The sequence below is a fragment of the Lepidochelys kempii genome, chromosome 5, assembly GCF_965140265.1.
Source record: "Lepidochelys kempii isolate rLepKem1 chromosome 5, rLepKem1.hap2, whole genome shotgun sequence".
Classification (NCBI taxonomy): domain Eukaryota; kingdom Metazoa; phylum Chordata; order Testudines; family Cheloniidae; genus Lepidochelys; species Lepidochelys kempii.
The window spans coordinates 30,339,048-30,366,986 of NC_133260.1; the positions used below are offsets into that span (position 1 = coordinate 30,339,048).

The following is a 27,939-nucleotide window of genomic DNA, read 5'->3' on the forward strand; positions in this document are numbered from 1 at the left end:
AGCTCTTAGCAATTTTAGCTCTTTTGTAATTTCAGCTTGTAATAGGGGAGCCTCAGCTTGTAGTAGGGTACACCATTAGCCCAAAGTGAATTCAGCTCAGTAGCCTGTAACTAGACTCCTAATAAAATCAAAATTAACTCTGATATTCTACAGTGGAGAGAAGAGAAGATACAACTGGCATACAGAGCCCATACCACAAGATATGAATACCTGTCCCTAGCCTCTGTCAATTCACTGAGTTTTGGAACCCATGTCCCTTGCCTAGCAAGTGCTACTTAGTTGATGGCGAGTCCCTCAATCATAACAAAAGGCCAAGTACAGTTCCACTGTCCTTGATTCACATAATCAGGATAATAACAATTTATTCTTTCTGCCCCAATAACAGAGAAACTGGGGATCCCACAGCAGCCAAAGTGACCATTTGGGCAGCTATGGGCTCATGCGAGACTGGGTGGGTGTGCCTATGCAAATGAGATCAGCCCCTGAAATTATTTTCCACAGCTTGCCACAACTCACCACCAGATGTCAGGGTGGAGCTCATCCTGACTCTGCTTACAAATAGCAGGGGTAGGCAAACTATGGCACGTGTGCTAAAGGTGGCACACAAGCTGATTTTCAGTGGCACTCACGCTGCCTGGGTCCTGGCCACCGGTCCAGGGGGCTCTGCATTTTAATTTAATTTTAAAATGAAGCTTCTTTTAAACATTTTAAAAACCTTACTTACTTTACATACAACAATAGTTTAGTTTATATATTAAAGACTTATAGAAAGACACCTTCTAAAAATGTTAAAATGTATTACTGGCACATGAAACCTTAAATTAGGGTGAAAAATGAAGACTCAGCACACCACTTCTGAAAGGTTGCCAACCCCTGATATATAGCAATGGTAATTATTATCCTTTCTCAAGGTGAGGTTCACAGCTTCTTAGGGTATGTCTACACTATGAAATTAAGTCAAATTTATAGAAGTCGGTTTTTTAGAAATTTTTTTATATAGTCGATTGTGTGTCCCCCCCCACACAAAATGCTCTAAGTACATTAAGTGTATTAACTCGGCAGAGTGCTTCCACAGTACCGAGGCTAGCGTTGACTTCTGGAGCGTTGCACTGTGGGTAGCTATCCCACAGTTCCCACAGTCTCCGCCGCCCATTGGAATTCTGGGTTGAGATCCCAATGCCTAATGGGGCAAAAACATTGTTGCGGGTGGTTCTGGGTACATGTTGTAAGGCCCTCCCTCCCTTCCTCCCTCCGTGAAAGCAAAGGCAAACCATCGTTTCGCGCCTTTTTTCCTGAGTTACCTGTGCAGACACCATGCCACGGCAAGCACGGAGCCCACTCAGCTCACTGTCAGCATACGTCTCCTGGGTGCTGGCAGATGCAGTACTGCATTGCTACGCAGCAGCAGCAACCCATTGCCTTGTGGCAGCAGACGGTGCAATAGGCCTGATAACCATCGTCGTCATGTCCGAGGTGTTCCTGGATGCCTCGGTAAGGTCAGTCAGGAGCACCTGGGCAGACATGGGCACAGGGACTAAAATAGGAGTGACTCGACCGGGTCATTCTCTTTAGTCCTGCCAGCAGTCCTATTGTACCATCTTATGGTGAACAGGCAGGAGATGAAGATGGTCAGTAGTCCTGTTGCACCATCTTCTGCCAGCCAAAGATGTAAAAGATAGATGGAGTGGATGAAAACAAGAAATACACCAGATTTGTTCTGTATTCATTTGCTTCCCCTCCCTCCCTCCGTGAAATCAACAGCCAACAATCGTTTTGGTGATGTCTGTCAGGGGCACCTTGAAAAGTTTAAGGGAGATTCAGTCCTGCCTGAAATACTAGGGGGAGAGATAGCTCAGTGGGCTGAGCATTGGGTTGAGCATTGGCCTGCTAAACCCAGGGTTTTGAGTTCAATCCTTGAGGGGGCCATTCTGTGTGACAGTTGTTTTTGTTTCTCCTTGATGCAAGGCCACTCCCTTTGTTGATTTTAATTCCCTATAAGCCAACCCTGTATGCCATGTCGTCAGTCGCCCCTCCCTCCGTCAGAGCAATAGCAGACAATCATTCCACGCCTTTTTTCTGTGCAGACGCCATACCATGGCAAGCATGGAGCCCACTCAGATCACTTTGGCAATTAGGAGCACATTAAACACCACGCGCATTGTCCAGCAGTATATGCAGCACCAGAACCTGGCAAAGCAAAACCGGGTGAGTGGGCAACATCAGCGCAGTGACGAGAGTGATGAGGACATGGACACAGACTTCTCTCAAAGCACGGGCCCTGGCAATGTGGGCATCATGGTGCTAATGAGGCGGGTTCATGTGGTGGAATGCCGATTCTGGGCCCAGGAAACAAGCACAGACTGGTGGGACTGCATAGTGTTGCAGGTCTGGGATGATTCCCAGTGGCTGCGAAACTTTCGCATGCATAAGGGCACTTTTATGGAACTTTGTGACTTGCTTTCCCCTGCCCTGAGGTGCAAGAATTCCAACATGAGAGCAGCCCTCACAGTTGAGAAGCGAGTGGCAATAGCCTTGTGGAAGCTTGCAATGCCAGACAGCTACCGGTCAGTTGGGAATCAATTTGGAGTGGGCAAATCTACTATGCGGGCTGCTATGATACAAGTAGCCAACGCAATCAAAGATCTGCTGATATCAAGGGTAGTGACCCTGGGAAATGTGCAGGTCATAGTGGATTGCTTTGCTGCAATGGGATTCCCTAACTGTGGTGGGGCCATAGATGGAACCCATATCCCTATCATGGCACTGGAGCACCAAGCCGGTGAGTACATAAACCGCAAGGGGTACTTTTCAATAATGCTGCAAGCACTGGTGGATCACAAGGGACGTTTCACCAATATCAACGTGGCATGGCCGGGAAAGGTACATAACGTTCGCATCTTCAGGAACTCTGGTCTGTTTCAAAAGCTGCGGGAAGGGACTTTATTCCCAGACCAGAAAATAACTGTTGGGGATATTGAAATGTCTATATGTTTCAGAGTAACAGCCGTGTTAGTCTGTATTCGCAAAAAGAAAAGGAGTACTTGTGGCACCTTAGAGACTAACCAATTTATTTGAGCATGAGCTTTCGTGAGCTACAGCTCACTTCATCGGATGCATACCGTGGAAACTGCAGCAGACTTTATATATACACAGAGAATATGAAACAATACCTCCTCCCACCCCACTGTCCTGCTGGTAATAGCTTATCTAAAGTGATCATCAGGTTGGGCCATTTCCAGCACAAATCCAGGTTTTCTCACCCTCTACCCCCCCACACAAATTCACTCTCCTGCTGGTGATAGCCCATCCAAAGTGACAACTCTTTACACAATGTGCATGATAATCAAGTTGGGCCATTTCCTGCACAAATCCAGGTTTTCTCACATCCCCCCCACCCCCATACACACACAAACTCACTCTCCTGCTGGTAATAGCTCATCCAAACTGACCACTCTCCAAGTTTAAATCCAAGTTAAACCAGAACATCTGGGTGGGGGGTAGGAAAAAACAAGAGGAAATAGGCTACCTTGCATAATGACTCAGCCACTCCCAGTCTCTATTTAAGCCTAAATTAATAGTATTCCATTTGCAAATGAATTCCAATTCAGCAGTTTCTCGCTGGAGTCTGGATTTGAAGTTTTTTTGTTTTAAGATAGCGACCTTCATGTCTGTGATTGCGTGACCAGAGAGATTGAAGTGTTCTCCGACTGGTTTATGAATGTTATAATTCTTGACATCTGATTTGTGTCCATTTATTCTTTTACGTAGAGACTGTCCAGTTTGACCAATGTACATGGCAGAGGGGCATTGCTGGCACATGATGGCATATATCACATTGGTGGATGTGCAGGTGAACGAGCCTCTGATAGTGTGGCTGATGTTATTAGGCCCTGTGATGGTGTCCCCTGAATAGATATGTGGGCACAATTGGCAACGGGCTTTGTTGCAAGGATAAGTTCCTGGGTTAGTGGTTCTGTTGTGTGGTATGTGGTTGTTGGTGAGTATTTGCTTCAGGTTGCGGGGCTGTCTGTAGGCAAGGACTGGCCTGTCTAAGATTTGTGAGAGTGTTGGGTCATCCTTTAGGATAGGTTGTAGATCCTTAATAATGCGTTGGAGGGGTTTTCGTTGGGGGCTGAAGGTGACGGCTAGTGGCGTTCTGTTATTTTCTTTGTTAGGCCTGTCCTGTAGTAGGTAACTTCTGGGAACTCTTCTGGCTCTATCAATCTGTTTCTTTACTTCTGCAGGTGGGTATTGTAGTTGTAAGAAAGCTTGACAGAGATCTTGTAGGTGTTTGTCTCTGTCTGAGGGGTTGGAGCAAATGCGATTGTATCGCAGAGCTTGGCTGTAGACAATGGATCGTGTGGTGTGGTCAGGGTGAAAGCTGGAGGCATGCAGGTAGGAATAGCGGTCAGTAGGTTTCCGGTATAGGGTGGTGTTTATGTGGCCATTGTTTATTAGCACTGTAGTGTCCAGGAAGTGGATCTCTTGTGTGGACTGGACCAGGCTGAGGTTGGTGGTGGGGTGGAAATGTCTATAGTTATCCTTGGGGACCCAGCCTAGCCCTTAATGCCATGGCTCATGAAGCCATACACAGGCAGCCTGGACAGTAGTCAGGAGCTGTTCAACTAGAGGCTGAGCAAGTGCAGAATGGTGGTAGAATGTGCATTTGGACATTTAAAAGCGTGCTGGCGCAGTTTACTGACTTGGTTAGACCTCAGGGAAACCAATATTCCTGCTGTTATTACGTCTTGCTGTGCGCTTCACAATATCTGTGAGAGTAAGGGGGAGACGTTTATGGTGGGGTGGGAGGTTGAGGCAAATCGTCTGGCTGCTGGTTACACACAGCCAGACACTAGGGCGCTTAGAAGAGCACAGGAGGGTGCAGTGTGCATCAGAGAAGCTTTGAAAACCAGTTTCATGACTGGCCAGGCTACGGTGTGAAAGTTCTGTTTGTTTCTCCATGATGAAATCCGCCACCCACTTGGTTCACTCTACTTCCCTGTAAGTTAACTACCCTCCCTTCCTCCCTTCAATCACCACTGTCAGAGGCAATAAAGTCATTGTTGCTTCACATTCATGCATTCTTTATTTATTCATCACACAAATAGAGGGATAACTACCAAGGTAGACCGGGAGGGGTGGTGGAGGAGGGAATCACCGGGAGAGGTGGTGGAGGAGGGAAGGACAAGTCCACACAGCATTTTAAAAGTTTAAAACTTATTGAATGCCAGCCTTCTGTTGCTTGGGTAATCCTCTGGGGTGTAGTGACTGGGTGGCCGGAGGCCCCTCCACCGTGTTCTTGGGCGTCTGGGTGAGGAGGCTATGGAACTTGGGGAGGAGGGCTGTTGGTTACACAGGGGCTGTAGTGCCAGTCTGTGCTCCAGCTGCCTTTTCTGCAACTCAACCATACGCTGGAGCATATTAGTTTGATCCTCCAGCAGCCTCAGCATTGAATCCTGCCTCCTCTCATCATGCTGCCGCCATCTTTCAGCTTCAGCCCTCTCTTCAGCCTGCCACTTACTCTCTTCAGCCCACCACCTCTCCTCCCCATCATTTTGTGCTTTCCTGCACTCTGACATTATCTGCCTCCACGCATTCGTCTGTGCTCTGTCAGTGTGGGAGGACAGCATGAGCTCAGAGAACATTTAATCACGAGTGCATTTTTTTCGCCTTCTAATCTTCGCTAGCCTCTGGGAAGGAGAAGATCCTGTGATCCTTGAAACACATGCAGCTGGTGGAGGAAAAGAAAGGGACAGTAGTATTTAAAAAGACACATTTTATAGAACAATGGGTACACTCTTTCATGGTAAACCTTGCTGTTTAACGAAAGCACATGTGCTATGTATGTAATGTTACAAGGTCGCATTTTGCCTCCCCCCACCACGTGGCTAGCCCCTCACCCCTCCCCACTCCCCGTGGCTAACGGCAGGGAACATTTCTGTTCAGCCACAGGCAAACAGCCCAGCAGGAATGGGCACCTCTGAACGTCCCCTTAAGAAAAGCACCCTATTTCAACCAGGTGACCATGAATGATATCACTCTCCTGAGGATAACACAGAGAGATAAAGAACGGATCTTGTTTGAACGCCAGCAAACATACACTGCAATGCTTTGTTCTGCAATGATTTCCGACTACGTGCTACTGGCCTGGCGTGGTAAATTGTCCTACCATGGTGGATGGAATAAGGCTGCCCTCCCCAGAAACCTTTTGCAAAGGCTTTGGGAGTATATCCAGGAGAGCTTTATGGAGATGTCCCTGGAGGATTTCCGCTCCATCCCCAGACACATTAACAGACTTTTCCAGTAGCTCTACTGGCCGCGAATGCCAGGGCAAAAACACGCTTGCTTTTAAACCATGTATACTATTTAAAAAGGTACACTCACCAGAGGTCCCTTCTCTGCCTCGCAGGTCTGGGAGGCAGCCTTGGGTGGGTTCAGGGGGTACTGGCTCCAGGTCCAGGGTGAGAAACAGTTCCTGGCTGTCGGGAAAACCGGTTTCTCCGCTTGCTTGCTGTGAGCTATCTACAACCTCATCATCATCATCTTCCTCGTCCCCAAAACCTGCTTCCGTGTTGCCTCCATCTCCATTGAATGAGTCAAACAACACGGTTGGGGCAGTGGTGGCTGAACCCCCTAAAATGGCATGCAGCTCATCATAGAAGCGGCATGTTTTGGGCTCTGACCCGGAGTGGCCGTTTGCCTCTCTGGTTTTCTGGTAGGCTTGCCTCAGTTCCTTAAGTTTCACGCGGCACTGCTTTGGGTCCCTGTTATGGTCTCTGTTCTTCAGGCCCTGGGAGATTTTGACAAATGTTTTGGCATTTCAAAAACTGGAACGGAGTTCTGATCGCTGTGTGGGGAGAGGAATCCATGCTATCAGATCCTGTACCTCCCTTTTGGTCCATGCTGGAGCTCTTTTGAGATTCTGGGATTCCATCATGGTCACCTCTGCTGATGAGCTCTGCACTCACCTGCAGGTTGCCACGCTGGCCAAACAGAAAATGAAATTCAAAAGTTTGCAGGCCTTTTCCTGTCTACCTGGCAAGTGCAAGTGCAAGAGTTGAGAGTGCTGTCCAGAGCAGTCACAATGGAGCACTCTGGGATAGCTCCCGGAGGCCAATTCCATCTAATTGCGTCCACAGTACCCCAAATGTGACCTGGCAAGGCTGATTTCAGCGCTAATCCCCTGGTCGGGGGTGGCGTAAAGAAATCGATTTTAAGAGCCCTTTAAGTCAAAAAGAAGGATTTCGTCGTGTGGATGGGTGCAGGGTTAAACTGATTTAATGCTGCTAAATTCAACCTCAACTCCTAGTGTAGACCAGGGCTTAGTGTGGGTCAATGCCTGTCTGTAGCTGTAGGGGGCAGAATCAAAGCATTGAACTGGGGACAAGGGACTAGCCCCCACCCCACCTTCCAGAGAGGACCCCCTCAGTTACTCTTTGTCTCCTGTAGCTAGGGGCAGGGCAGGGAATCCAGCACTTGCTGCAAGAGAGAGAATTTTTTTAAAAAACCTGAAGGTGGTGGGTGGCCGCCTGCCTGCAATTAGCACAGTCCCTCCCCCTGCCCTGACTGTTCAGGTTATAGGGTAGGAGGATGGTGGAGGGAGACCAAGGCTATGCTTCTCCTGCGCTGTGCCCCTGCCAGAGGGTACAGAAGAAGAGGGTTGTGCCTTGTGCAACCCAGTCGCCTCATCTTCTCAGAAAGGTTTCACTTTGGCTGACTCCCACAAACCCCTGAGCCAGTTCCCCAGGAGTTCCCCACTAGTGAGGGAGGAGTCTGACAGTCAGAGACCACAAATGTCTCAATGGGTGGTGGAAAAATGAAGAGAGCACTTGAGCCACCAGAAGCAGTTACATCAAAGGGCAGCGGCCCGGCATAGGAAACCATAAGCCAGTTGTCTGAATCCACCACAGACAGAGCCAGGAGCGGCCAGTAAGACCATTTTGGGTGCATGCCGTCCCATGGCTCAGGTCTTACCATCCCTCCCTTGGTTCATTGGGCAATTCAGTCTCCTCTTAGCCTCAGGGAAGTCAGGAATTCTGCATGAAGTGGCGAAGAAGGAAATCAGTCTCCCCCTCAGAAAGAAATTTCCTCTTGGGCTAGGGAGTTCTTGGATTTGGCACAAAAAGCACCTTTACCTCAGAGGCCACCATCTTGTGAGCCCCAGCCAGAGGCTGCAGTATCCCCTTACGGGCTTTTTATCCACTCTCAAAAGGACAAAGATAAAGAGATACCTGCTAGCAGAAGAGGTTCCCAGGACTCCTCATCTGACTCAGGTCCCCAATCCCCACCTCCTTTAAGAAATCAAATTATAAAAGGGGGAAAGATTCAAGAAATTAATTCAGAAACTTTGAAGAAAACTGCCCTGTTCTTCTTGGGATAGCAGTTCCACTGACACATCACCAGAAGGACCCAGAACTAGAGGCTCTGCTCAAAGTTTTCATACAGGGAAAGAAAAACCATAATAAAGGGAATACATTGTTTAAGCATCTGGTTCTTCATCATTATCATTTAATTAACCAGTTCAAAATCTGAACCACACATTCCCCTTTATATCTTTTTGCAAAAAGTAATAAAGGCTGAATGGGGAACATCAGCAAAGTGTATGAAATTGTCCAGGTGTGCCAAAATATTCTACAACACAAACTGTAGCAAACCAGTTTTTGTCTCTTTTCCCAAAGTGGACGGGGCAGTCTCAGCACTAGTCAAAGACACTGCTACCCCAACTCTCTGAGGGCTTCTGCAGCAATGCATTTTGCAAGAGCAGAACTGGCCTGGACTGACAATTTGGCAGCCAGACTGCCAAGAAAAAGGGCTAAGAAATCATTTAGGTTAGGTTTGGAGTTAAAAGAAAATCCCAGTGGCTTCAGCATTCATAGCCAATGCTACCAAGGATTGCTTTGATGTTTTCAGCACATGCTGTGGCCTCCAATGTGGTGACCAGATTGCACCTCTGATTATGAGTCTGGAACAGTGAAGTACAGGCCAAAATCATGATAGTGGCTTTGAAATAGTCAGTTATTTGGGGAGCCATTAGACCAGTGGTTCCCAAACTTGTTCCGCCACTTGTGCAGGGAAAGCCCCTGGCAGCCAGCTTCCAGCAGCTCCCATTGGCCTGGAGCAGTGAACCGTGGCCACTGGGAGCTGCAATAGGCTGAACCTGCGGACGTGGCAGGAAAACAAACCGGCCCGGCCCAACAGCGGCTTTCCCTGCACAAGCGGCGGAACAAGTTTGGGAACAACTGCTTTAGACATTTAAAATAACCATTTTTTATTCCAAACCAAGAACAATACATTTTTAATATGTTAGTGTTCCCCTTTTTTCAGTTTGTGTTTTTAGTTGGTTCATGAATTTGTCACATTACAGCTTCTGCTGCTTTTGAAGTTTTCTCAGCTAATAAAATTAATTTTCTTGATAATTACAATTTTATATTATTATTTTATTGTTATTAGTTGAACTAAAAGAAGAAGAGCATAAAGAAAAGCTAGAGAAAAAAGAGCTGACAATATTAGACTTAACCAGACAGCTGAGAACTCTAGATAAAGAGAAACAGAATGAGATAATCAAACTGCAGATCGAGGTATGCACTACTGGGAAGAGAGGGTTTCATAAGTTTAAAGACCAAATAGACACGCACCTTGGATAGATTTAGAAGAGTCTATGTAAAGAAAAGGGTTGAGATTAGCATTTACTAATGTAATTTGGATCCTCACAGTTTTAAAATTTAAAGAGGCAGATCCACAGGTGGTGTAAATTGTCATAGCTCAATGAGCTTTTCATCTGAGCTGAGGATAAACCCTCCAAAGTTGGCCAGTACAGAAAATGTTTATAACCTATTATGTTGTTTTTGAGAAAGGTAGAATTGTTTTAAGTACAACTGTTATGCCCTCTTTGAAAATTTTGCCCTATATGTTTTTGAGCACCTAGAGGGATGAAAAAAAAATGCTTTTGTTTTTTGCTTATTTTTTCAAATGTTTATAGTTCCTGTAATGTTTGGAAGATGTCTTTATTTAAAAATGTTGAGAGCTTGAGGCCCTGATCCAGCAATGCACTGGCAGCAACCCACTGATTTCAGAGGAGCGTTGCATAGGTACTGTAAGCTTCAGGACTGGAGTTTTATTTAACCGCTGAGGTTTTAAAGCCACTGCACTGCTACTGAAAAACTAAGCAAAGATTTCAAATGCTCTAAATGTTAAAAATAATAATAATAATAATAATAAAATAGGGGATGAATCTCTGGTTGGGATGAGCTCTCCTCAGGACCCAAACTTGGGGCTGGTTTAATTAAGAGTATGCAGAGCCTTCTTTTGCCCAGACACACTCCCTACAGTTGGGGAAAATCCTCAGCTGGTTGGCAAACTAATATTATGGCCCCTCTGAACCACAAGAACCAAGGGCCTGGGCCTATATTTTTAAAGGGACACTGTCAACTTGTAATTGTATTAATTTTTAATTTTAAAAAACTAATTGGCTCACCCTGACCATTTTAATTTTAAGGTACAACATTATGGTGCAAAAACATGTGGAAATTATGCCTATTTTTATGAAAATGTTTTCTTCTGTTGGGTCAGTGTAAATATTAGGGATTTTTGTCCTTTCCTTTTGTTTCAGTTCAATGCTAAACTAGCAAGAGTTCAGAATAAAACAACAAAATCATATCCAGATACCACTGTCTTGCCTCAAAATATCTACAGAAGGGTATGTGTTTTAATAGCTTTTTCCTAAAAATGTCTGTGGGTTGCAAATACTGTTGCTATAGAGTACCTAGCTGGTATTTCTGTATGATATGCAAGGTTTTAAAGTGCAGCTTGCTTTGAAAAGTGACTTTGTAAAAATGGTAATGTGCCACTCCTTGTTTATTGTGCCACCATGGCTCCAAACCATATTGCTCATTTACCAAGTAAAACAATTATTTTTCTATGTATCTGAAAGTGAAGCTGTGATCCTTCCAGCTCATGTGTCATCCCCAGCACTAAGGATTCTAGGGAACAGATTCTATCATCAGTTACTCCTATACAACCCCAGTGTGTTTAGCGGAGGCTCCAAAGAGAGGCATAATTTGCCTCAATCACACCACCAGTATCCTGGAAAACTGTCCAGAAGGAGGAAGCAACAACCAGTGGATTTAATTGCAGTGTGCATCCCCCAACAAAGGGCCTGATCCAAAGCCTATTGAAGCCTGCTGACTCTTTCTATTAACTTCAATAGAGTTTGGATTGAGCCCTAAATATTCCTGTATATAGCTGTCACATGTTGGCAGCTATGCATGACATGCAGCCCCACCATGGTCTTCCAGCTTTCATTGATTATGCTCTTTCCAGTATGATGATGTCACGGTTACTACAGAACCATTCTGGTGCCAGCTTATGGAGGTCAGGGGTTAGGGTTGAGGATTTACTATTATTATTATATATCTTAAAGTGTATGTAATAATAATAAACTCTGAAAATTTTAAACATAGCACCAGGTGGATTTTTTTAAGTATATGCATGATCCCTTGCTTCAGGGACTTAATTTTACTGCCATTTGCACATAACCTTCAAATAAGCTTGAATTTTTTTGTAGATGTTTAAATATATTTTGTTAAAATAATACCCATACACAATCAAACATCTACTATTGCTTTCATTCCAGTGTAAAGTGAGGATTGTGGGATTTAAGATTGGCCATGTACCAACAAAGCACTTAAGCACATGTTTAACTTTACCTTGAATAGTCCTATTGACTTCAATGACAGTACTTGTATGCTTAAAGTTAAACTTGTGCATTGTGTACATGCTTTTCTAGATTAGGGCCATTAAGCTGTCAAAGAAAGAGGATTTTGTGAGACTTATCCTTGTAAAATACATATTATTATGTTCTCATTATTGTACTTAGGATAATTTTTCATTAGTAGCATCATGTTGTGTTGATACAGTGGAGTTGCATCATACGCGCATTTAATTTATGTGAATTCAACTATACGCATGTGGCAAAAAAAAAGAAAAACAACAATAACTCACGGCGGTGGAGTACTGTACAGGAGTAGACGGGAGAGCGCTCAGGGGTCTGCCTGCCGGTCCGGTGAGCATCTCGCTGTACTGAGTGTGATTCTAGTGTTTAAAGATACGTATTTTTTTGCACAACATTACCCCTAAACGCAAGCCAACTACTTCATCTGGTACTCAACCAAAGAAACAGCGATCTGTTCCAATGCTGGAGGAAAAACTGGCTGTGTTGGACTTATTGAGAGACGGTATGTCGGTCTCCAACGTGGCGCATAAATATGGCCGCAACAAATCTAGCATCCGTGCCATCAAGATTCGAGAGAGAGAAATTTGTCAAGCCGTGGCATCAAGTGCTCCAGTAACTGCTAAGGTGATGAGCCAGGTGCGTGATAAGACTTCAGTGAAGACTGAAAAGGCATTAAACTTATGGCTGGAAGACATGAACCGTAAACCTGTGCCTATCGATGGCAACGTGTTGCGAGAAAAGGCTCTTAGCCTCTACGCGCTGTTCATACCTCCCAACGAAGAGGGACAGCCTTCTGATGAGAAGGAATTCAAAGCCAGCCAAGGTTGGCTTAACAGTTTTAGGAACCGCTTCAACCTCAAAAACGTGCAGACTACTGGTGAAGCTGCATCTGCCAATGAAGAGGCAGCAAAAGCCTACCCCGAACAATTAAAGAAAATCACAGAAGAAAAGGGCTTTCTTCCCAAACAAGTTTTTAATGCTGACGAGACTGGGCTCTTCTGGGAAAAAAATGCCCAACCGCACTACACTTCGAAATCAGAAAGACAAGCCCCTGGCTTCAAAGCAGTTAAAGACCATGTGTCTGTGTTGTTTTGTGGCAATGCGGCTGGGCATTTAATAAAGCCAGGCTTGCTCTAGAGGGCTGCAAATCCCCATGCCTTAAAAGGCAAGAACAAAAATCTCCTGCCTGTGTTCTGGCAATCAAATAAAAAGGCTTGGGTGACAGCAGCAGTATTTCTGGATTGGTTCCACAAGTGTTTCATTCCAGAGGTCAAGCGGTACCTTGAAGAGAAAGGACTTGACTTTAAAGTGTTGCTGATCATAGACAATGCTCCTGGCCATCCTGAGGCACTCCGGTTTGTGCATAATGACATTGAAGTCATCTTTCTCCCTTTTTTATTCTTTCATTCTTCCGTCTCTCTCTCTTTTTGACTATACACGATTTTCGCCTTACGCGCTGTCTTTAGAACCTAACCCCCATGTAAGATGCGACTCCACTGTACCCCTATGCTGTATTTCACTTCCAAATTTTAATTACCAAAACCATTTTATTTATATTTCTATAGAAACTTCAGCATCTCCAGGAAGAAAAAAACAAGGAAATTGAAATTCTCCGTAACACTATTAAAGACTTAGAGCAACGACTCAGCAATGGTCCAGATTCCCTCCTCAAACGGAGGCGGTTTTGAGAGTAACTTTGAACATGCAGTACTGAAATGGTTTCTTGACTTAATACAACTGAAAAATACATTATAAATGCAATAGCACAAGCTATGCACTTGGAAAGTGAAAACAAAATATAAGGCAACTCTGGAATGCCATCTATTTTTTTATTGAAAACTCCCTTATCAAATATACCATACATCTATATTCTCTTTATATTCAGTACTGCTTTCTTGCTTATTAGCATTCACCATAAAAGGATTCAGGTTTTGTAGGAGACACAGTTTCCCTATTAAACCATCATTAACTATGGCATGTACTTTCAAAGCATTCACCTCTATTCTCTTTTCTTTCTTCCATGATCCTTCAAATTAAACACTACGTTGTTTTCAGTTCAGCTAAGATAGTCAAATTGTAAGAATAACTACACCAAGAGAGACATTATACAAGTTTCATTCGTAAGTTACATTAATAATCTATATATGGATAAATTTAACCCTGGCATAAATAGGTGCAATTCAGTGAGAGTTGTGTTTGCTTATACCAGGATTGAATTTGATTCATAACCTTGTTTCATGCCCTGATTCCACATCAAGATCTACTAACACTGCCCCCTGTGCCCATGCAGAATCCTATTGTCTTCAGTAGGGCTTCACAAAGGTACAGGAGTCCTTGCTAATGGATCCTGATACAGGATCTGGTCCTTAAACTATAAGACTATCAAAAAGTACAACAATTATTACTTTTGAACAATGCAATTTTTGTCATATAGTTTACAGCTGAAATTAAACATTGTTATGGCAAGTTGCTCTTGAATAAGCTTTTCGTGTGCATCAAAAACAATATGGTTGGATCACTTTCATAGCTCCTTTTTTAATTGAGAAAAAAATTAACTTTTTAATATTTCGTGTTCTTCAGAAATAAGTAGTAAAACATTATTAGAATGTCTTTTCTGGCTTTCTTCTATTCTTGGTTGCTAAATATCAAACAGAAGCCCCTAGGTTATAGTTTATGCTTCTGTCCTCATTAATGCAAGCAGAATATTAGGAGAGAAACGAGAAAGACAAATTAACCAAATACTGTAGACACTCTTCAACTAGCACTGAAAAAACAAACTATGGCTTAGGTAATTTTACTTTTTAAAAAACCCAGAAAAATAACCCTCTACTAATGGTATTGTAACACACATCAAATTGTTTTCAGTGTTATATTTTAACTTCTGTGCGCTTTTCCATTTCCTGTCTAGGGTATTAATCTGATACGTTTGAAGTTTGTTATTACAAGTTGTATTACAATTAAATGCATTAAAATTGAAGGGATCTTTCCTGATGTTAAAATGTTTAGTTTGCTTTTCATGCTCAGTTTCCTGTCTTTCCGTCTCACTGTCAGGTGTCAGATGTTTCATGCTCACTTGCTGCTGGTGAACGTCAAGCAGCTGTGGGCAGACGTCACTGTCAAGATTCAGTGATGTTCTCTGCTAACAGCTGGCCATGTCACCTGCAGGAAGATGGGAGTTCTTCCTGACAGTGTCAGGTGGCTGCATTTTCTGATTCTTCAAACAACAGGTGTCGGCAGTGTCAACATCAGCTACTAGAAATTGACTGTGACACTTTCTGCCAGTTACAGGTTAACTGATTGTTTCAGCTGGCAGTTCCTTTTTTTCAAGGCCTCTTAATTTGTGTAGGAACCTTCCCCACTTCTCTTTGTGGGGCAGTTTCTACATTTGGTTGATTACCTTTCTGACCCTGTCTATTATGACCCACAACCCTATTATAACGTTGACTGCTCTGGTGGGAATGATGTCTTGGAGCTTGACCAGCATCCTGTTGAGTCTGATCTTCTGAAAGCTGGTCCCCTTCCTGGTGGTGGTGTCCATGATGTCTATGTTGACTGTGGTGGTGTGAATGGTTGTTGTGTGGCTTCAGTGCTTCTTCAGTTGTCTTTTTGTCTGCTGTCTGAGATATGTTTTTGCATATATCTTCAACGACTGGTGTCTGGAAAATATACGTTCATACAATAAAAATGCACTCATCTGAAGTAAACAGGGTTAGTTTTAAAATCTCAATTAACTGATGTCATTATTACAGTAACTGAAAACAAAGGCTTAATCAAATCAACATAAAATATTGTCATTGCTTAGGTATTTTTGTTCAAGTTATCCTTTTTAAATATGTTTTTGAAAGCCATGACTGTAACATGAACAAATTAAAGGCTAGATTTTGATGCAGTAGGGCAACGTGCATTGCAGATCCCAGCACTCACGGGAGTGCTGGAACTATGCAAAAGATGCTCTCACCAGAAGTAAGTTGGCCTGGGGAAGGAGAAGCAGGTCAGCTGGCTGGGGGAATTTTTCAGCATCTCAAAGGGTATCATCAATTGCTGCTCCCCATTGCAGAAGGGAAGCTGGGGAGGAATTGTGCCTCTGAGGGCTTTCTCTGAGGCACAGTGTCTCCCTACGTTCCCCAGGTGCATTATGCGTATACTCTGCCACTTACTTCAGGCTGTGTCTTAATGGCACAATTTAGCCCTAAATAACTATGCCAGCAGAGCAACTATGTACACTAGGCCACATGGCTAAAGTTGTATTTAGATTTCCAGCTAAGCTAAAGAGAAACTCCTTTATTTGTAACCTGCAAAATATTATTTCAGAAATTTGTGAAGGACATGAGGTTTAAGAAAGAAAATCACTTCAGTTATCAAGCTGCTTTGTGCTACCAGGTGCATATTCACATGAAACAGAGTAATTCAGATGTTTAAAAAAATGAAGCTGAGGAAACTGAATGCCTCAACTGACTAGTAACAGAATATGAAAACGCTCTCTTTTTCACAAGGTCATTGATTTCAATCCAGCCCATTTTAGTAATGACTTAATGTCATACTGTTTCAGTGGATTATTAGCAAGACAAAGTGGGTAAGGTAGTATCTGGTACTGGACCAAAGTAGGTTGGTGAAAGAGACAAGCTTTTGAGCTACACAGAGCTCTTCTTCAGGTCTGGGAAAGGTTCACTGGGGGCACATCTACAGTGCAGAGTAAGCCCAGGGTGAGCAGAACTTGAGTAAGCAGCCCTGGGTTTGTTAACATAGGGTTTGAGTATCTACACTCGTTTGTATCCCCAGGTTAGGAATTGTTGAGCCCTGGGTCCCAACCTGGGGCTCCTGCATTTATACTGCATGATGTGGGCCCAAGTCCAACCACCCATATCCCAGACTTCCTAGTGCCCTCCCAAAATGTGGTTGCTCTAACCCTTTGTTCATGGTGCAGTCTCGCAAAACTTGATGGTCCACCAAACTTGTCTTTGTCTGTTGACAAAGAAAGTTGGCCTGGGGGTTGTGGAATACTTTTGGCAGACTCCCAGAGCACTAGTTCAGTGGGACTGAAAAGCAACAGTGCTTGAACCCTGGATCCTGGCTTGATTCAAGCTTGAACCATTCACCCCCTGGAGCCAAGCCCTGGATTAGCAAGAGTTGTGTGTAGATGGAACCAGGGTTAAGCTTGAGCCTGAGTTTGAATCCTGGGCTTACTGTGCAGTGTAGACATACCCAGAGTGTCACAGCTAAACACAAAGTGGAATAGATTGTTTTGCATAAGTAGTTAACACATATTGTATCAGACCATTCAATGTGAAGTGGCCTGTTAACACTTTTGCAGTAATCAGACACAAAAATGAGGGTTAGTGGGTAACAGATTGTTATAATAAGCCATAAATCCAGTATCTTTATTAAGACCATGATTTTTGGTGTCTAGCAAAGTTATAAATTTAAGCACCTAGGTTCATGTTTTGAAGATGTTGTGCAGGTTTCCTTTGAGGACAAGGACAGAGAGATCTGATATGGAGTGATCACTTTGTGAAAAGTGCTTCCCCATTGGTGATATGGTATTTTTTGTCTTTTATTATTTTTCTTGTCTCTCTAATATCCTGGCACCAACATGGCTATAACTACACTGCAAACATCAATGGATTATGTGAAACTTTATGGAATGCTTGTAGGATGCTGCATGTATTAATCCTACTTATAATAATTGTATTCCATGTTATAAGGTAATGTTTAAATGCTTTCTCTGTAATTATACATATGTTTAAGACACTAAATTTCCCACAGTCGGGGAGAAGAATTACCAAGTGTGAAACATTAGTTTACCCCAAGAGGTGTTATCTCCGTCAGGAAGGATTATTGAATCCAAATGGGCTATTGGGGGAACAAAGACTTTGTCAATTGCTCCCCCCCAAGAAGAGGTTATATGCAAGAGTGCTCATCTCATCAGCTTGGATTCTGGGGTGAAGGGGAGAAGGAAGGGTGTGACAAGGAGAAACTGGATCTTTTAGACTCTGGACTCTCAGTGGAAACATTCTTAAACATAAGGGAGAGATCCCCAAGTTGCTTGGCTTGGGTTAGCCCCAAAGGACATAAAAGTTTACTTATTTATAGAAGCTTCTATTACCTTTTGAACTTAATATTGTACCTCATTTGTGTGTGTATGTTCATCTGCTTTAATCTTCTATGTAAGAGAGTTATTTCTTTTCTTAGTTAATACATCGTTAGTTAGTTTATTAGAGGATTGGCTTCAGGTGTTGTCCTGTGTCCCTGTACAGTGTGGCCAGGGATTGCTTGAGTACAAACCCGCCCGGACTCCCTGAGTATATACTCAGGCGGCTAGCCCAAGCTGCTGCCCAGGCTACCCTTGGCTCCACTGCTATTTTTAGCATGCTAGCTTGAGCAAAACTAGTTTATTTCTGTCTGCCTGAGCTGGGAAGTATTCTCCCAGCTGCGGTGTAGGCATACCTTCAGGGCTCATAAAGTGGACTAGTGAAAAGCAGTAAGATAAGAAAACAAAAGCAGCAAGGGATTTTTGTGGTCAGCACTAGTAAATGCAGTAAGCAGTCTAACGTATTGTAAACTGCTAAATGCTTCCTGTTAGTTAATTTTCCCAATTTTGTGAATTTTTCAAATCCACTATAATTAACTGGTGGCAGTTATTTCACTCTGATACGGCCCAATTGCACAGCCCATTGGTTGGCTTCATATTCCCCAGATGAGAAGAATAGGCACTTGCCCTTCTGCTGCCTATCAACTAGCAGCACGAGCAGTGGTTGTATTATGCATATCAGCAAATCACTAAGGTTAATGGGTAATATCCTGGCCTCATTAAAGTCAATGACTTCACCGAGACCAGGATTTCACCCAGTATGTACAAATTACACATCCAACCTAATTGCCATTGACTTCAATAAAGCTAGGTTTTCACCCATACAATTCAACAGTAAAACTATCATTGGCTTCAGCAGGACCAAGATCAGGCCCAAAGGCAAATTCAGAAGTGCTCAAAATAAGTCAAATGTGACATTTTATAGTTTACAGAGGTATTAATGATCATTTCAAAAGTTAGGAAGTATCTAGAGAATGAGTCACATTAATTAGAAAGACAAGAGAATCTCAGAACTCTGTTGGTTTTCTGTTTTGCTGATTATACACACAACTAAGTAAACAGAATTGGCAGCCAAGCCAGGATTTAGATTTCTCAAAATGATTCACATTTTTACACAAGGGCAGCAATTTAGCCCTTATATTTCAATCTTTTCTGAGCTCAAGTTGATCCATTTTGAAAAATGTGTAACAAATTACTTAATAATTGAGGAGCCATAAAATGGCCAGGTTGGTGAACAATGGCTTTTGGGATTAATCAGGTAGAAACAGTTCCTTTAAACATCAGTCAATCTCACTTCCCCTCCCAATATATTTATATATATAAAAAAAGAATAAAATTAGGAAAATACCATATAAGAGCAGTTTCCACACTTGTATTCACAGTATGCAGTCTTAATAGATGCTTCCACATATGGGAGAGTCAGGAAGCTATAAGGCAGACCAAGATGATACACCAGACGGCCACACCTAAGAAGAGAATGAGATTTACAGTTATACAAAAAACCCAGAAAATATCTATTACTATTATTCTTTGTGTTAGTGTACTGCCCAGGAGCCCTAGTCACGGACCAGGACCCCACTGTGCTGTACAAGCATAGAACAGAAAGATGCTCCCTGTCCCCAAATGTTTACAATCTAAATATCTATAATGTGCAGTTTCAACATATTGCAAACGTAAACTTAATTCTGTAAAAATAGAACTCTTCCTTACACCCAGCTCTGCCTGAATAAAGACTATGGGCCATATCCTAGGAATGCTGTTTACAACAAGACAAAAGCAGTTGTCAATCTGATACATGGGGGTGGCGAAGCAACAGCAACCGAAACACCATGCACACGTTTCTCTCCAGGAAAAAGATCATTGCACAAAAAGATCATCGCACAACTTCCCAGAGGGAGGGATTGTGGACAAGCTACGGGTGTAGTTGGTGCATCCATGCATTGCACTGGGTGAAAACTCCATATGTAGATAGGAGCTGTGAGCTACACCTGCTTCTTGTTTCCATGCTGCATGAAATGGCACAGACAGGGTACTCAGATGGGGCTGAGGTTTAGTTCATCAAACCTAGGATGTTTTCACATGAGGAAAATATGTTTATTTGGACTTTGCTCTATGCTCCAGGATTTGGCTGTAGATAAGGACATTGACCTTCGATACTGTTAACTCATCTACATAGTTATTTCTTTTTTAAAAAATCCTATTTAAGCAACACAAATATTTTCTTTCTACTCAGTAAACCCACAAATGTCTAAATGGATTTACCCCTCCTTTTCTCACACAAACAGCCTTTTAGGCTCAGATTAAATATGCTAAATAAATTTTCTGTGTAAATCAGACTCAGAATCAGATGTCCTAGTGTTGTGTAAATATAAAAAATGAGCAAGTGTGATTGGAATCCTCGACCAAATTCTGCTCTGTTACTCTGATCTAAATCCAGAGTAACTGCACTGAAAAGAATGAAGCTATTCCAGATTTACACTGATTTAAATAACAGCAAAATTTGGTCCATATTAGTTCTTCTCTGGCTGTAAAAGGTGAAAAAGACTTTGCTTAATGGCATTTAGAAAAGCAGAATATGATGCACTTGTTATGAGATAAAGGGCTTTTGGCAAGCAAATGAGAAAATATTCTGTTGGGTTACAAAATACAACACTGTAAATTAATATAAATCATTTCCTAATTTCTCCTTTATATACAGACCTGTCATAGATAAGAAAATCATCTTTGTTTCCATTTAAGGTAGTCCAGACATCAGTTTGATTCTCATCCTGCTGGTATACAGTAATATTCTCCGATACCTTCTCCTTCAGTGTGTGAATTTTCAGTTGGGAATGGATTCCTTGATGATTAACCACCAAGTATGAGATATTGACCAATCCTTCATTCTCTAACTTTACTCTCAGGTCTTCCAATCTGATGGAGATTTTAAAAGAAAAAGACCATTAATCAGGCAAGAATCAACTTTATTTCTTGATAAATAAAGTATGTTTTTTAAATGGACATTTGCTTTTATGGATCAATGATTTGCCTTGATCTATCTGAGAGCTAATAATTCCAATTCTTCCATTGCAATCATTGATTTCAAGCAGGGTCATTAAAATCAATGGGAGCGTTGACATTGTCATCAATGTCCTTTGTATTATGCCCAGGATTGGATCCTATAAGAGTACACAGTGTAGCTAAAAAATACAGTATCCTATCCTTTAATATATTTTACATACATAGGTAAAGCAGATTCATTCATTTAATTGATCTTTCCATTTCAATTCCTTTGTTTCTTTTACTGATATAGATTTAGATATTTAATCTAACGGGTGTATTTGAGTGATAATTGATTAATGACCAAATACTGGTGTGACATCTGAGTGCATGTACAGTCCAAACACAGCAGAAACAGTGCCTCACTATAGATGATCAAGAAGGGGTACTTACAACGAAGGGCTGCTAACTCTCCCACTCTTTTGGATGATATAACAGCTACTCAATAAGTCAGAAAAAGGATATGGTAGCCATTGGAATAAAAGGGGGAAATAAAACTTATGCAGTATGAGGTTGTGTTACTAATGATCTTCTTCAAGAATTACAGGATAAGCAAATTCGGTTCCCTAAAATTGGCAATGCAAGAGTTCCGACTTTGATACATAGCAACAGCGTGGTCATACTTTCATACCCTACTGAAGTGTTCTTTAAATGCATTTGCTCTGTAAACTGAATGAATGTATTATTAACTACCATACAGTGAAAATTCTTCATTACCCAGAACTTGAAATCCTCTGGTCCATTATAAAATTTGGTTTTCTAGGGTCAGAGTCTACTCCATTGACGTTAGTGGCACAACTCCCATTGTCTTAAACTGGGCCAGAATCCCATCCCTAGTTTTTCAAATCCAATTACTGAAAAACTCATAAAGACCATTGTAATATTAGCCCAGTGCAACCTCTAGAAGGGGTTTAAAAGAGTCAGGCTGTGAAAGCAGCTCTGTCCGTTTTCAACTCAAAGTGATTTCATAGCTGCAACAGGAATCCAAGTTCTGAGCAGGGGGGAGCAACTGCTGCTTGATTCCATCCAAAAGAATTGTCTGACTCTTGCTGCTGTTGATTTTTTTGTATTCTGGTAGGGTCCACAGGCTCCACCCCATTGTGCTAGGTACTGTATGAACATGTAAAAAGACAGTCTCTGGAATCCTTGGCCTATCTCCTTACTCACAAGTTGACCCTTACTCACATGGGGAAAAATACATTAAAAATACCAGCTTTCATGTGTCTTTTTCCATTAGAATTTGAATAAAGATTATTTATCTTGAATAAAGAATATCCATCCTACTTATGCTTTTACGGACAGTAATTCCTCACTTAAAGTCATCCTGGTTAACGTTGTTTTGTTGTTACATTGCTGATCAATTAGGGAACATGCTCGTTTAAAGTTGTGCAATGCTCCCTTCTAACATTGATGGGCAGCCGCCTGCTTTGTCCACTGCTTGCAGGAAGAGCAGCCCATTGGAGCTAGCTGGTGGGATCTTGGAACCAGGGTGGACCGGCAGCCCCCCATCAGCTCCCTGCTCCCCTAAGTTCCCTGTGCAGCAGCCACCTGGCAAGCTATCAATTACCGGCAGTTCAGCTGTCCCTCCCCCCACTGCCATGTGCTGTTCCTGCCCTCCGCCTTGGAGCTGCTCCCAGGAGCCTCCTGCTTGCTGTGCGGGGGGCCTAATGTCAGGGTGTCCCCCTCCCCGCTGCTCCTGCACCCCATTTATGCCATCTCCATGGGGGTGGGAACGACACAACAGGGCTCAGGACGGAGGGAGCTCCCTGGGAGCAGCTGCTGTCTCAACTTGCTGACCTACTTAAAAAGGCAGTGCACTTAGAGTGGAGTCAGCCTACTTAAAGGGGCAATGCGCTGTGTGTCTCTGTCTGCCATGCTGTCTCCCCTCCCTCAATTCATGCTGCCGTGTAGAGTGTGAGGCTACATTAACAGCAATGGGTTAACCCTTGAGAGCTCAGCCAAAAGTTAGTTCATCATTTAGCAGTAAGGCATTCCCTGGGAAATATCCCACCCTCTTCCACCCTCTGACTTCACCACCTCAACCAAGCTTCACAATCATCATCACTGGGTACAGTATTAAACTGTTTGTTTGTTTAAAACTTATAGTGTGTGTGTATGCCTTGTGAAAAAAATTTTCCTGGAACCTAACCTCCCCATTTATATGAATTCTTATGGGGAAATTGGATTCACTTAACATCATTTCACTTAAAGTTGCATTTTTCAGGAACATAACTACAACGTTAAGCGAGGAGTAACTGTACAGCTTACCTCTGCTGATCACAAAAAAGAGAGTGAAACATATAAAGATCTCTCTATTTCAAGTAGTCTTTTACATATGTGAGAAATATGATTTTACTCAGCTTCAATAGCTCTGCCAAATTACTAACTAAAGAGTCAGAGATAGTGGCAGTTTGAAAGAACTAGCGAATCTCAGGTCATCCCTTTATTTTTTCTTTTATCAACTCAAGAAAACATTCTGTATTTCAACCAGCTGTTTACAATGAAATTCAGCACTGCCTGTGTTCGACCCTGATTTCTAGCAATGAAAGACCTGACCACAGGTGTAAATGATGACTATGCAAGGAGCAAGGCACTGGAGAATGAAGCCCACTGATGATCGCCTTAACACAGACGGAAGGGTATGCTCATAAATGGATGAATCTGAGCATGCATTGCAAATGAAATGGAGACCCTTGAATGTTAGGGCCAGGATTTGCAAAGGAGCCTGAAGGCATAAGCAGCTTTGAAAACCACATCCCACAAGACTCACCTTTAGCTTCATTCTGATTTCAGATGGATCTTTCTCTTAGGGACTGGTTTTGCAGTGAGAATAGGATCAAGCTCTTAAAAAGTAGCGAGTCTGGCTTACAGCTTCCGAATGTATTGCCATTTTCTTTTGTATTAGTTTGTTTACCATTACTGATCTAGGGACTACTCTTGGTAATGAGTAATGCTTGGAAAACTCTGTAGGATCAGGCCCTAAATCACATCTCAGTGCAGTAGGTCTCAAACTTTTGTATTGGTGACCCCTTTCACACAGCAAGCCTATGCGTGTGACCCCCCTAATATATTAAAAACACTTTTTTTATATTTAACACCATTATAAATGCTGGAGGCAAAGCGGGTTTGGGATAGAAGCTGACAACTTGTGACACTGCACACACCCCCCGGTAATAACCTCGCAACCCCCCCCCAAGGGATCACCACCCCCAATTTGAGAAGCCCTGTCTTAGTGGGAGTATAGCTCTGGAGGAACAGTTTCTGCTGGATTTGCTAGGGTTCATTTGCATTTGTGTGGCCTAAGATCTTAAAGGTCTATTTTGGTTTTGGTTTTATTAATGAAGAGTTGGTTGTTGTTTATATTTATATGGTGGTAATTGGAAGATGGCAAGACTTTTAAATGGTTGCTTCATCTACCAATGAATACTGAGGCAGTGATTTAAGAATCTGAGTCACAGGGACGGATTTGTCCATCTAGGAACTCAGTCAATGGAGCTGCACCTGTCACGGGTCCTGTTTGATACACAAGCAGGTGAGGAAGCCATAAATAAGTGACCATATCGATCTATAATATAAAAGCTTTGCATACATGTTGTAATTAAATAGCTGAGTTTTAAAAACTGCTCTGTCCCATTTTCAGATGTACATGGAAGAGACAAATGTCCTTACCTGGAAGCCTGCAGCAGGCACAAATATCAGCTGGCTTGGAGGAGCGCTATCACTGTGACTGAGCCCCTAGAATTCTGCATTGGACTGAGCTCCTGGATTTGCCATTCTGGTGGTTCTTTACAATGGGCTCTTGAACCCTGGCTCTCTGTCCCTCCTCCTGGGAGGAGACAGAGAACCAGGGCCAGACCCAGCCCTCCCCACATGGCTGGGCTTCAGCTGCAAATGAGAGAAAACAAAGGAAATGAGATACATGCACAGAGCAGTTCCAGTTGCTGAAATTCTCATAACAAAACCAGCAGGCCGTTAACTCTCTGGGGCTTGCACAGAAAGTAAGCTCAGAATTTGGCCCACTATGTTTATTGCTATTGGCAATATTCCTTTGATTCCATGGAAAGCACTAATGGATAACCTTGATATTTTCTTAATTGAAAACAGGACAATCTAAGTATTCCAACCAGTTGGGTGACCCTTTATATTAACTAAACAAATTGAGTTGTTCCCTACTCCTATTTCTTCTTCTTATCAAACTGCAATTTTAATGACTACAGAACTGACTCCAATTCTGCTGCTTTTGACTTATTTGTGCATTGACGTCAATGGTGCTATGCCAGTTTACACCAGGTAGCGATCTGGATCATTGGTCCAAATCAATCTGGGGTGCAATTCCATTGACTTCAAAGTAGTTGCCCCAGGGGTATATGTTGGCTCATAGCAACTACTATACAAACTGGGAGCAGAATAAAAGAGTCCAGAATTTTTAGAAGATTTTTTTTTTCAAATTTGGACCTTAGCCAGAAAAAGCTCTAAAGAAGGCAGACACCAGAGACAACTGAGTAACAAAGAAAAGGAAATGAAAAATCCAAAATTTCAGGATTCCCTAAATCTCACAAAACCTCTTGCATGCACCCAGGGCATCTTATATTTGTGATCATCATAAAACATAGAAATATTGTAAAACCTCTTTTTCTCCCAATGATACATTAACATAACACCCTTTGGCTTTTTGTGTTTAGAAACCATGCATTATCTAGGAAAGAAACTGAAAAACTACTCTTTTCCCCCTCACAAGCTGCAAGATTGTATTGCATATCCCACAGCCACATTCACAACAGAATCTGATCAGACGCACCGTTGTGCTCTGTGATGTAATAACATACATAATACATGAAACTCATATACATAATATACGTTTTCATCAACCCCAGAGCATTCCAATACAAGGAAAGTTTTGTATTACCGATCTCAGGCAGACAGACGAAATTGCTGCAAGCCAGCCTTATTGTCAGACTCCATATTTCCTGACTTTTCTTTCCTCCAATTCTGTAGAAGCAATCTGGTAAAATACTTTAGGGATGAAATTATGGAACCATTGACTTCAGTGGAGCCAGAATTTCATTCCAGGTCTCTGCACACACTTGGAGAACTGCATTCCGTTCATGTGATTCTCTTGCAGACATGTACAAAACTTCAAGACATGCCAGGATTGTTCCATGACTTTAGCATTCTGCAGTGTTGGCACACAATGCCCAACAACAGTTTGCCAAGCCCCACAGACAGGAAATAAGTTTCGTTCTGAATTACACTTTCTTCTATATTTCAATTTTTTTAAACAGCCATTTGAGTTAGTTTCAAATGGAATTTTCTAGCTCCCCAATCAATCTCTACAACCAAAGAAACAAAGGAACACTTTGCAGAACCAGAAATCAAGATGATATTTTATAGCAAAACAACACACTTACCCTGTTTTCCCCTTTGGTTGGCTGCTCTGCTTAATTCCGCTTTGCAGGAGTAAACAGCCTCAGCAGCTGCTGCTCTCTAGTATTTATACTTGCCTTGTTTATCTCACTTCTCCGATGTGGTTCAAAGTTCGGGGAACTCATTGGAAACGACCTTGCAAGCAAAGCAAAGCCAAGCCTTTTAGCTAAAGCAGCCAAATCCTTTCTTGATTAACTCACTGAAAGTAGCAATCATTTATCATTCAGCAGGGAGGTATTTTTATACAAACATGAATATCAGGTTATGAAGTTTGCCAGCCACCCCAGTGACATGGAGGCAGTGGTACAGTTGAAGAAGGGGAATGGGCTTGAAAGCCACATTCTTTACCTAACAGACTACAGAGGGAAAATATATATACACATTTGCTGAGCCAGCAAGTTTTTGCTCTCATATCCTTTAGCCCTTATTTGTCTTAGACTGTGGTGTACCCTGCCCTAGTATGTGTAGAAAGGTAACCTTCCTTGTGAACAACTGTTGTCAATTACTTCCATTTGCTTTTAAAATTGTGTTTGTGCATATAAACAACACTTTGTGTTGCTTTTATATTTACTCCTGTTGAAGGAGATGGGCCAGATCCTCAGCTGATAGAAATTGTTGTACATCCATTGAAGCCAGTGGACCTATACTGGTTTACAACAGTTTTCTGTTCTATATAGGTTCTTGTACTGCCCTTATCACTTTAGGATCTGAGCACCTTCTGGTAGTGCATTAAGTGGTGTGACTAACAACTGTCACATGTGGTTCTTTCTCTCTCTCATCTTCTCCCCAGGGCAACAGTTGTGTGCACCATTTTGTTTTGGTAGAGTATTGGGTTTGGTTTTTAAATATTTGCATTGTTCTGTGTCTAGGTTAGGGAAGGCAAGGTCAAAGAAATGTGCCTTGAACTTAGCATGGAAGGTGGCGAGGTTTGTGTTGGTCCTTAGTTCCTGGGGGAGTTCATTCCACAACCTCGGACCAGCCCCCAAGAAAGCTCTGTCTCCAACATAAATCAGCTTTACTCTTATGGTAGAAAGTTCCATTGTGCCAGAGGAGCAGCTTTATTGACCACGGTCTTTATCCCCGAGCTTTAGACTCTCTTAGATAGCTTGGGCCCAGGCCACTGAGCACTTCGAAAGTAAGGGCTGAAACCTTGAACTTGACTTGATATTGTCTGGGAAGCAAGGGGAGGAAGAGTCCGATGTGCTCCCAATAGCTTGTGTTGCTGAGTAGATGTTCTGCAGCATTCTGCAGGGAGCTGGCCCCACATACCTGTGATGATATCACTTGGTTGTTATTTCTAGAGACAGTGTATTCACTAAGCTGAATACTTCATCAAAGCTTCCTACCTGGCAGGGGTGTTGTGTGAGGTAATTAGTGTTTGTAAAGCCCTTTGAGGTTCTTGGATGAAAGACACTACAGAAGTTCAATAGTAGGGTTAATATTATGTGCACAGCTGGTCAGTCTGTTGGGTAAATCATAGAATCATAGAATATCAGGGTTGGAAGGGACCTCAGGAGGTCATCTAGTCCAACCCCCTGCTCAAATGAGCACAGCAGCTGCAGAAAGCAGTTCAAACTAGAACTGCTTAGAATCATAGAATCATAGAATATCAGGGTTGAAAGGGACCTCAGGAGGTCATCTAGTCCAACCCCCTGCT

General features: G+C 42.6%; 2 protein-coding genes across 2 annotated transcripts in view; one reads left to right on the plus strand and one right to left on the minus strand.

Annotated features, from left to right (window-relative positions):
• CCDC152 (coiled-coil domain containing 152) overlaps positions 1 to 13,419 on the plus strand; it is a 32,465-nt gene extending 19,046 nt beyond the window's left edge. The window contains exons 6-8 of the mRNA XM_073343863.1: positions 9,451 to 9,578; positions 10,610 to 10,696; positions 13,297 to 13,419. Coding sequence (XP_073199964.1) covers positions 9,451 to 9,578; positions 10,610 to 10,696; positions 13,297 to 13,419 — 338 coding nt within the window. The remainder of the gene's footprint in view (positions 1 to 9,450; positions 9,579 to 10,609; positions 10,697 to 13,296) is intronic.
• A 127-nt stretch (positions 13,420 to 13,546) lies between these two features.
• On the minus strand, positions 13,547 to 26,370 carry SELENOP (selenoprotein P). The gene is made up of 5 exons (XM_073343862.1): positions 26,267 to 26,370; positions 24,528 to 24,743; positions 20,520 to 20,732; positions 19,168 to 19,285; positions 13,547 to 15,387 (listed from the first exon to the last, which is right to left on the minus strand). The coding sequence occupies exons 2-5, from the start codon at positions 24,728 to 24,730 to the stop codon at positions 15,034 to 15,036; spliced, it is 888 nt and encodes a 295-aa protein (XP_073199963.1). The 5' UTR covers positions 24,731 to 24,743; positions 26,267 to 26,370; the 3' UTR covers positions 13,547 to 15,033.
• Positions 26,371 to 27,939: the final 1,569 nt, after the last annotated feature.